Consider the following 10,745-nt stretch of genomic DNA (forward strand, 5'->3'; position numbering starts at 1 on the left):
ACACCAAATTCACATTATTTGAGCATCAAAACTGCATCAGCCGGGCGCGGTGGCTCAAGCCTGTAATCCCAGCACTTTCGGAGGCTGAGACGGGCGGATCACGAGGTCAGGAGATCGAGACCATCCTGGCTAACACGGTGAAACCCCGTCTCTACTAAAAAAAAATACAAAAAAACTAGCCGGGCGAGGTGGCAGGCGCCTGTAGTCCCAGCTACTTGGGAGGCTGAGGCAGGAGAATGGCGTAAACCCAGGAGGCGGAGCTTGCAGTGAGCTGAGATCCGGCCACTGCACTCCAGCCTGGGCGACAGAGCAAGACTCCGTCTCAACAACAACAACAAATAAATAAATAAATAAATAAATAAATAAAACTGCATCAGTTTAGTTTATGGTTTGTGCTGAAAAGTCAGAAGCTTCATGGAACAATCAATATGAACTTGATCTATTCCATGATTTTCAAGTTACTATAAATGTCAGGGTAAATAAACTCTAAAACATTCCCTTTATTGTCATGGAAAATAAAAATAAACACCTTAATGTTTTGATATACTGCTACAAAAGCAGAAAACAAAGGTTTATATAACTTCAAGCCATAAATCTCAAAGCTTTCACGAAAGGGGCAAGATGAAAGAGAAAATGATCACCAAAGTTTTTTGTCGTACGGTTACAAGAAATGACTATTACTTCTGTTGTATACACTATTGTATGAAGAAGTCAAAGGACTCCAAGGAATCAAAAATTTAATTTTAAATTTCAAGGTGAAGTTTGATGCTAGATGTCATAGTTCATTATGGTGCTAAACCAAAGTAAATAAAATACATTTTTAACGTTATCATCCAAGAAACATATTCTTTTTCCTTTTCCTTTTTTTTTTTTTTTTTTTTTTTTTAGACAGTGTCTCACTCTGTGGGCCAAACTGGAGTGCAGTGGCACCATCCTGGTTCACTGCAACCTCCACCTCCTGGGCTCAAGTGCCTCAGCCTCCCAAGTAGGTAGGAGTACAGGTGCGAGCCACCATGCCCAGCTAATTTTTCTATTTTTGTAGAGACAGGGTTCACCATGTTGGCCAGGCTGGTCTCAAACTCCTGACCTCAAGTGATCCACCTTGCTTCAGCCTCCCAAAGTGCTGGGATTACAGGTGTGAGCTACTGTGCCTGAAGAAACAATATGTTCTGAGACATGAATTTAATGTTTATGACCTACAAAGATTTTCAAGTCTTTCTAGCAGAGAATTACAACAGTTACTTTTCAGCATTATTTTTGTCTTATTATCCCTTAAAAAGGAATTTCCTATTTAAAAAGTTATTCACTTCCTAAGTTTCTTTTATATATACATACATATATGAAAAATAATAAAGGTAATAGTAGTTAAAATGCAGAGAGATTTTTGAGATAAGGATGTTCAGTAATAAAACAAGCCACTGAACTAAGGCAGGTTATGAAATCTGCCTCCCCCAAAATCTTTACCCAGCATTTCTCCCGGAGACCTAGGGCAGGAAATGAAGTAGAGGCTCTTGTTAAGAGTCCCTCCCAGTTTTAGGATTCTGTAAAATCAAAGAACTTCTATATAAGAAATAAAAGAAAAATAAAACCTTTTGCAAGAAATTTCATAATTACAGTGATCATACCTCATGAATTTTACTGAGTCACTATTTCAAATGTTTTATTGCTCCCATAAATCATCAAAATGTGCCAGAGATTTCAGTATTTTGGCATTTGAACTACATTTTGCAGACTGCTTCTTGACCTTGGAAGTGACACAAAAATAATCTCCCAAACCATGTGGTCCAATTTGGATTTGGAAAATAGGTCACTGTAATTATAATAATGTCTAATAGTCTTATAGCACTTTACAGTGTTTCTATATCTTTTAATTCTCCTGATCTTTTCAATAACCCTATGTGTTAGGTATTTGATTTCCACAATAAACTTTTGGTGAACCTATATGACATCCTCTTTTTACGACAGAAAATTAGAGCATCAAGAAGGTAAAAGACAGGCATGAGAGATCTAGTAAAGTCAAAACTAAAATACGTATTTTCTAATTCTTAAGCCAAGTCTCTTTCTATTATAAATTCTGTACTTCCCAATGTGTCCGCAATTCCAAAGAAGCTACCTCCCGGACCAATCGAAGAGCTGCAAAGATATCACGCAAGAGGATGTCAATATCATATATAAAGAGATTTCTAAATAGGGCCTATCTACTTACGTTGAGACTTTGCTTGCTTTTGGATGTGATCATTGACCTCTACTTTCCTTAACAGGGGTGCTCAAGATTCACAATTAAAATGGAATCTCCTCATTTTACAATGTTTTGATACTACATCTAACTCTAACTGCTTTGTACTTCTAATACCTAATTTCTCTGCCTCTTTCCTTCCCTCTCCAATTCTCCTCTCTCACCTCCAAGGGTTCATAAGGAAAAAAGACAATCCTAACATTTAGTCTGAAAGCATGATCTCTTCTGATAATTAAAATAAAAACAAAAACAAAAAGGTCACAGAAAGACAGGTGGAAAGGAAATGTTACTATTTCTTTACTCCTCCTGAGTTCTTCCTATACCAGCAAAATCATTTTTGTTGGATCTTAACTGCCAGGATATTCATCAAACACCTTCCTTATTCAACTGGAAGTACTGTACAAATGTCAAAGTTCAACCTACGTGATTTTTTTTCCTTTCTGAGGAGCTGTGAATGACATTACGTGATTTTTGACTGAACATTTTACCAGGTAAATAATGCAGAGTTGACTTCAAAACACTTTGAAAATAGCAGTAATTACAAATTCTCAAAATACCTCTGAAACACAAGTACTTCAAAATCTTCAAAAAGAACTGGTGATTTTATTTATTTTGAAAACAATAAGTAGATTTTAAAACATAGATACTGATTTTTTCATACCAGGCCTTGCAAAACTGAATGTCAATGTGCTTTCAAATTTGTATTCTACCCAAGACAGCAGGAAGTATTCAAAGAGGCCCCAGTCACTCACCCAATGAGGGGCAAGTCATGCCCTTCCCCTTCCCATAAATATAATTCCCATTTTCACTGCAAGTCCCAGTTCTGGTAAAATATGTCATCTATTTCAAATTCAATGTAAGTTACCTGAGGGCAGGAACCTTTAATTTCATTTTATGCCTCACCTAACATAATGCTTAGCACTTAATCCAGTCACAAATATTTATTTAAATGCATAGTTACAGACAAACGATCAAATATAACTCAGGAAAACCTGATTTTAAAAATAAGTATGTAAAAGCTTAAAAATTATAATATGTAGTATTAGTAAGCACTCTCATGCTATTGAGAATTTAAATTGCTACAACTATAAGAAAGAGTAATTTGACTCTATGCATTAAAAGCCTTAAAATTGTACATACCCTTTGACTTAGCAATTTTACTTCTAGGGACTGTTGAAACTATCCTAGGAAAACAGCCATGGGAATATGCATGTTTCAGGAATGTTTATCTCAGTGTTGTTTTCTTAGAAACAAACTAAATGCCAAACAATAGGAATCCTAGTTAAATAAATTATAGTTTGGGCATATAATGGAATACTATTTTGCCACTAAAATATATACTGTAGATAAATTTTTATTGCCACGAAAAGCTATTAACAGTATATTAAGTTTTAAAAGGAAGGTTAGTACAGTATGAGTTTTTTTTATAAAAACTATATATCATATACAGAGAAAGGACATGAAAAGACATAAATCAAAATGTTGACAGTAATTGTGTCTGGGTGGGAAAATTACAGGCTTTGTTTTTCTTTTTGCTTATTTCTATTGCCTACTCTACTATTTTTGTCATGTCCATGTATTATTTTCATAAAAATAAAAAACTAGTTTTAATTAAAAATTAACATATAGTCTCAGTCACAGACAACTACATCAGCTATAGTCACAGTCCTAATGACAACAAAAAGGATTTGTCGGTTACATTACTTAACTTCAAAACATTCTGACACCCATTATCCAAGAAAGTGAAGCACATGAGAAACGCTTTCAAAGGAAAAAGAAACTCCAATTCCAAACAATTTCGAAAGCATGGGGGAAAAAATGCTACTACCTCTGCTAGTTAAGGTTATGAATAGTGGAATGATGGTTATTTCTGGAAAACAGTTTATCTCCCTTTCCATCTCCATATGCTCTGAGTTACTTCTGGGGTAGATATCTATTAAGCATCACTGGACTCATTAATAGAGATAAAGAAAGGGAATCTGCAGAAGACAGGCAGAAGCCTTGTTCAAGTTCCAGAGTGAAGCAGGAACTGAACCCGATTAGAAGTCAGTTTCTAGCTCTATTCTCAGGCCTGGCCCAGGGCTGAGTCTGAGCTGTCTTTCTTAACACAGACCCAGTGGATCAGTTCTATTTGATGGTTTTGCCAAGAAAAAGGTCATGACATAAAATTTAAATAATGCAAAAGAAATATCTGAAGAGCCCTTTGCAGATTACAAAGTATTTCCTCATTTATGATCCCACTGGATCCAATGGTATAGTTAGGATGAGCCACTCCCCACAGATGACCCACTAGAGGGTCATCAATGTGCATGAAACAGCAAGGGTGGCCAGATTCCCACTCTCAGTGCAGACTTTACATACTGAACCCTGCTGTTTTTACCTGAACTACAGCTTTCAAGCTTGAAATTCTTTGAAGATAGTTCCTATGCTCCATTTTGGTTCATTCTGCAGAATTGTTCTTTGCCACAACACAATGATTTTAATGCAGAGGACACATCATTAACACTAATACCCAACTCTGGCCTGGAACAGGCTGGAAAAGAAAGTCTTACTCTCTTATTGATATATCCTAAATTGGATGGCTATATAATTGGCATATGAAACCAAAATCATGTGGTTCTGCATATAAAATGTATAGTGTTTTATTGTCTCGTCATGATACAGAGCAGACAATCATGTCCCCACATTTTAATCTGCTGCCAGGACATCAAATGTCCTAAAAGGGTCAAACAAATGCTGTGAAATTGTGAATACCAGCCCTCAGGCTAACACTGTGGCAGGCATGGCAGGTGTACAGCTGTGTGCAGCTGTGTCCTTTCACAGCTGCAGAACTGCCTTTAAAAATCACCAAGACTTGTTACATTGTTTTCCTGTCTGTGCCAAAGTCACTAGCCTTAATGCAGCACAGAGTTCCACAGGCCTTTGGTTATATAAGAGATATTAACACCCATTGGTCCACAGATCCTAAAATATACATTCAGCAAATCTCACTTACCACATGCTTTCAGGTCTGTTTACATGCTTCAATGGGCACTATCAAAAACAAAGTCTTCTGTGTTTTTTTCCTTCCTCTTTTAACTTGTAATATCCCCTCTCTTTTAGGAACATAGTCAATAATCTTATCAGCTTGATAGTACAAGTGTGGCTAAATTCACATTCCGCAAGAGGAAGTTTTAGACTTTAAGGATTTTGATGATATACCTTCTACTACTTCTAATAATTTTGTTAAGTATAAAGACTCAGTAAATAAAAGAGAATTTTATATAAGATATAAAAAGTTTGGTTACCCTAACAAGAGACTACCTTTTCCTAGAACTCTCCCTTTTAGAGAGCCACTGTGCTCGCTAATATTTGCCCTTTTTTGAGGCCCTGTTTTTTACTTTCCTTTAAAAATTCTGTTACCTCTTGGTTTCTGTAAGTCTGTCTTTCACACAAGGAGAGTAGGGCTTGGCTTCTCAGAGCAGTGCTTGGCAAGCACAGAGGCAGGAAACGCAGAAGGGAATGAGTCTGTCAGACTCATTTTCTTCTAGTTCAAATGTTTATTTCAGATTCAAGAGGAAGTGGAGTGGTTCCTTTCCATTTCCTCGTCTCTGGAACCTGCGAGTTGTATAAGTAAGTTTAGAGAATGATGCTCTACTGTACATCACACCAGATCATGGATGGAGAAAGAGACTCTTCCCAGAAAACCCCTGGTTTGAACAGACCATAATACATAACCCTCCAAGCTCTCACAGGACAATCTTTTACGGGTTTAGCTTGAAGTCTTTGGCAGAACAAGTGAGGACAAGGCTGAAGGCTCAGGAACATCTTATACCTGCTCCCAAGAGGCCAGGGCTATATGCCCACTAACATTAGTCCCCATCCCTGCCACGTGGCACACCTGAGGCCACTGCTTAAAGGGGGAATCTAACATAATTTGTGAATGCCACAGTGGGATCTGGGGTCCTAAGTCCATTTTCTAAGTTCCTGAGAATTATGCTTCTGACACCAGGAGAGTTTCAACAGCAAAACTTAAAATATACCTGTTTTAATAATGAGCCAATTTCAAACTTAAACATGCTGACTTTTCCAATCCATGCTCTGATTTCTCTCTCTCTCTTAAAATCAAGCTATTTATCTCACCAGCTCGGCTCTGCAACTTGCTTTATTGTCTATGCAATTGACACAGGTTATTTTTAATGCCAAATTGAGACCATCAGAAAACAAACTAGAAAATCTTGTGGTAAGTTTACTACTAAACTCTAACAGATGTGCCTGACTCAAATTGTAGGCATCAGGACTGAAGCGTAATTTTAGGTACAAATTACTTACTGAAAATATTTATAGACAGAAAACTTCTTCAGCAAAGAAGCATCTCTGACATTTAACACAGATTCTCCTGTAGTTTAGCAATTGATAAAGAAGTTAAACATTGTAAGTGAATTAATTATGGTTTGTTTAGGAAAGTTTCCAGCACACAATGCTTGATCTAATCATGCTGGTTTTGTCAAAGAATTTTAAAAGACAAAAATTGGACTCATAATCTCTACTCATAGTTTGGATATTTTGAGTTGTATTGTTGTTTGGTAGCTACTGATCACAAAAGATCTATGTGCACAAAACACATATCCTTAAGTGCAACAATATTTACCTTATATATACATTTACGCTTACACATCCACTAGTAGAAGTTAGTTTCTATATTATATCTACTATGTTCTGGATGAACTCCTGAAACTAATTAACCTTCCCATATGTCAGAATTCCCTCCTGACATTCATTTATTATGATACATGTGAGCTAACAGTATACCTGAGACATATTACATTAGATACAATCACTTTAGAAACTAGATATATTCACTTTAGAAACATATACACTGTATTGCTGTCTGATTTTTAAAAACTCTCTCTACTAGCCACTAATTAAATAAGGCATACTAATTGTAAGTACATTAGTACAACCAATCTTTTTAATCAGGAAAAACCAGGATAAGGGAAGAAGAAAAGGAAAGATAAAGAAACACTGTAAAGGTCATAGTGAGAGAAACATTTCTACTTGAAGATATTTTCAGGGAGTACACTACAAGCAAGCTATGCCAAGTCATGTACTTTTCATACACAAAATTCTATTGTATCAAATTTAAATTTGTTACAACTGCCATGTACATTAAACCAGTGATAACGAAAATGTAACTCAATATCTGATCTAGTGAAACAGCAACCAGCATTAGCTCTCAGCCACATGAAGACACTCTTCAGTGTCATTACTGGTGTCAGCTAAATCTCGACCAGTTTGTCTTCTCCAGCCATTTTAAAATAAATATGTGACTATCTCAATTAGGAAATCTTGAAGGAAGTCTCTATGATGAGGCAAGTTTGTTGCTCATTCTCAGTGCCCTGCATTTGCTGTACTTAAAATAGACACTTGTACCAATGTCCTTTCTATTACCCGAAGGGGGAAAAAAAAATCATACACACCAGTCCTTTTTCTTTCAGCTCACAGAGAAGCAACTCAATCCAACCAGTGTTGAAACCTGAGTAGGTCACTGTACACCACGATAAAATTCCCTAATCCCTGAGCCAAATCTCCCTAAGGAGGGCCTCCTCCTGATCCTCCACTTCCCAGGCTGACTTTTCCATTTGCTCTCTCCTCTTTCCCCCTTTCATTTCCCCTACCTTCAAGCCTTGATATGTGATCCGAGGTGGGGGCTCAGGTTTCCGTTTTTACAGCTTAGGCCACGCTAGCTGTATACATTCCTTTCTTTCTGCCGGGCAGTGATTACTTACCAGGGCTTAGTTTACACTGGTCCAGATGAAAGCCGTTCAGATGAAGGCAAACACAGCCAGGCAGCTCCAGCGGCACCGATATGAAGCTGCACAAGGCCACATTGTGTTCTCGGTGACATTTTGTTGCACACAACTATATACAGGGCAACCAACTTGTTATGTTACTCTACACTTAGGTTCGGGGAGCTAGAGGAGTAATAGTATCATGATGTTTGGGGAGGGGTTTTGTTGATGTGATTATTAATATTAAAAACATAAAGATATTAAGGAGTTCAAAATAACCCTTCCACCTTTTAACTTTGAGAAACCACTTTTTAAGTGAGGACTTTTGGTGCTATTATATTAGAAGAATGCACCTAAACAATTCCACTAGATCTTGGGCATGGTATACTTGAACATAACTAAAAATTTTGGTTAGGGGTATTTTACTTTGGTCCAAAGCAGAGAGAAAATACTGATCCTATAGACAATTGAATTATTTGCTGTGTAAAACTTCTTATTTAATACTACTCTGGATTGAAAGGGTGAGGATTAAAACTTCAAATAGTGGGTGGTGATTTGGAAGGAAAATAACATTTTAAAAAGAGGAAATTCTGTGCACCAAGGTTAATTCCATACTTAGTCCTGCAGCATCGGCTAAAAATTGTGTAATTTTTCCCCTTCACACAATGTTGTTTTTGTTTCTTCCTCACCAGTTCAGACAAACATCTGTTATACTGTAGAAGGACAACTATCTCCCAAACCACGGAGTGCGCCTGCAGCCAAAATCAACAACGAGAGCCCCAAGCATCGAGCACAGTCAGCCTTTATATCCAGCCGGGATAACATTTCACATGTTTTGATTAAAATTAGCTAATTTGTAATTCTAGAACCTACGAAACTTAAAAGCTGCCATCCATATACATCACATTAGGCAGTGTTTTAAAGGGCCAGAGCTCGTTGTGATTTCCTAGTGGCTTTCACCTCTCTCCCCTTTCCCCACCCCCAACCTAAAATGAAATGCAAAAGTAATCTGGAAATGCAGGACAGGAGGCAAGGGTAAGTGAAGAAGGATGGTTATTATGGACTGTTTAAATTTTGTTCCTATCAAAAAACAACAACTTCTACTGGTCTTAAAAATATATATAACCGTCCATCATTGGAATCAACGGTGGTTTCCATCATAAGAAATGGTATTGATTTTCAAGGCAAATCTCCCGTAACTCTCCGTTGGACTCATGCTGCACCTCTAGCTTCCAGGTACTAAGTTCCTTAACCAGTAATAAAACCCCTAATTCTGATATTTAGGTTGCTTCTGACATTTCCGAGAGGAAAATAAAGCTAAGCATATGCACCTAGGTACACAAACATATATGATATATATCCATGTGTCCCCTGCTAAGCGTGAGCTATGATAGAAAATGCTTGTTCTAACGAAGAATGCGTCAAAGCTCAATAAATTTGACTTACTTGCATACCATTTTCATCCAGTTTGTCTTTTAAATACAAACTGAACCAAAACTGGCCAAGTAGTAGTATTTAGCCACCTGGTAGTATTAAGGATGTCATGCAGAAGATGGGGAACACCAAGAAGACCGCAAAATGCAAACCTGCTACTTTTTGATGGCTCGCAGAAAAATAAATTGTTTTAAACCAATAGAGACTCGTGAAACCAACACAGAATAAAACCCTCGCCCAGGCAAAAGCCGCAACTTCATGGAAAATAAGGGGCTGGGGGGCAACGAGAGGGTCCGGAGCCGAGCAGTGCTCTTGTGCAATCGCTCTAACGCGAACAGCTGGAGCGCCAGGCTACTGCGCTCTTCACCTCTGGTGCACCGCTGGCCTGGCGGGGAGCCCGGCCTTGCCGAGAGGACTCCGGGCCGGCCTTCGCGAACAATGGGCAGGCGCCCTGCAAAGGCCGCCCTCAGACAGCTGTCCTCCAGCGGGGCTGGCCGGGGTCTGTTTCGCTGGGAAGTGAGGCAGGCAGAGGCGAGCGACAGGCGGAGGCTGCCAGTGGAGAGGAGCGGGCGGGGGCGGGCGAGGCGAGCGGTCAAGACCGTGCCCAAACCCGCGCCTCTCGGGCCGCAGCTCGCCGGGCACTGACGGGCTCTTCACGCCGTCGCAGCTGGTTGGTTGGGGGGAAGCGGGATTGAGGAGCAGGAGGGTGAGCTGGGGGAGAGGGGTGGAATAGAGCTCTCTCCGGGGTGCCCCGGCCAGGTGGCTCCTAACTTTGGAGGGAACCTGAGAATGATTCCCAAAAAGGGGGGCAGAAACTGCACCGTCCACTGGGAAAGCCTCTTCCCCTGCCCACCGCCGCTGGGGTCCCCGGTGCCCTGGCTCTGAAACGCGCCCGTGCCAACCTGGGGTTCCTAAGGTTAAATAGTATGTGGTCCCCCCTCATCAAATCTGAGGTTGGCAACAATTTCGGGGATGCAGCCCGCGAGCTGGCCTCTGCTTGACACCTGGAGGCGCGGAGCCGTTCTGGGCATCCTACAAAAACTGACAAGCGCGCCCCGGTACCCCCCAGATCCATACCACGGCCCACGGGGAGCGGGCGCAAGAAAGAGCTCAGTCTCCCTGGCCCCCGAGATCCAAAAATACCTTCATCTCCTCATTGATCTCCCTTTTCACTGGGTGAGCCGGCTTCCTGCTCCGTTTATTTTCCGGAGGTCTCCCTTCTTTCTCCATTTCTGCCATGTTTTTGTGTCTGGTTTCTGTGGAGATGAAATGGCTGCTGCCGCCGCCGGCGGTGGTGGTGGTGG

General features: G+C 39.8%; 1 protein-coding gene across 1 annotated transcript in view; it reads right to left on the minus strand.

Moving 5' to 3' along the window:
- The window catches only part of SOBP (sine oculis binding protein homolog (Drosophila)), a 172,621-nt gene extending 161,882 nt beyond the window's left edge, over positions 1-10,739 (minus strand). The window contains 1 exon segment of the mRNA XM_011952843.1: positions 10,585-10,739. Coding sequence (XP_011808233.1) covers positions 10,585-10,680 — 96 coding nt within the window. The 5' untranslated portion in view covers positions 10,681-10,739.
- Positions 10,740-10,745: the final 6 nt, after the last annotated feature.

The sequence above is a fragment of the Colobus angolensis genome, unplaced genomic scaffold (genome assembly GCF_000951035.1).
Source record: "Colobus angolensis palliatus isolate OR3802 unplaced genomic scaffold, Cang.pa_1.0 Scaffold35, whole genome shotgun sequence".
NCBI classification, from domain to species: domain Eukaryota; kingdom Metazoa; phylum Chordata; class Mammalia; order Primates; family Cercopithecidae; genus Colobus; species Colobus angolensis.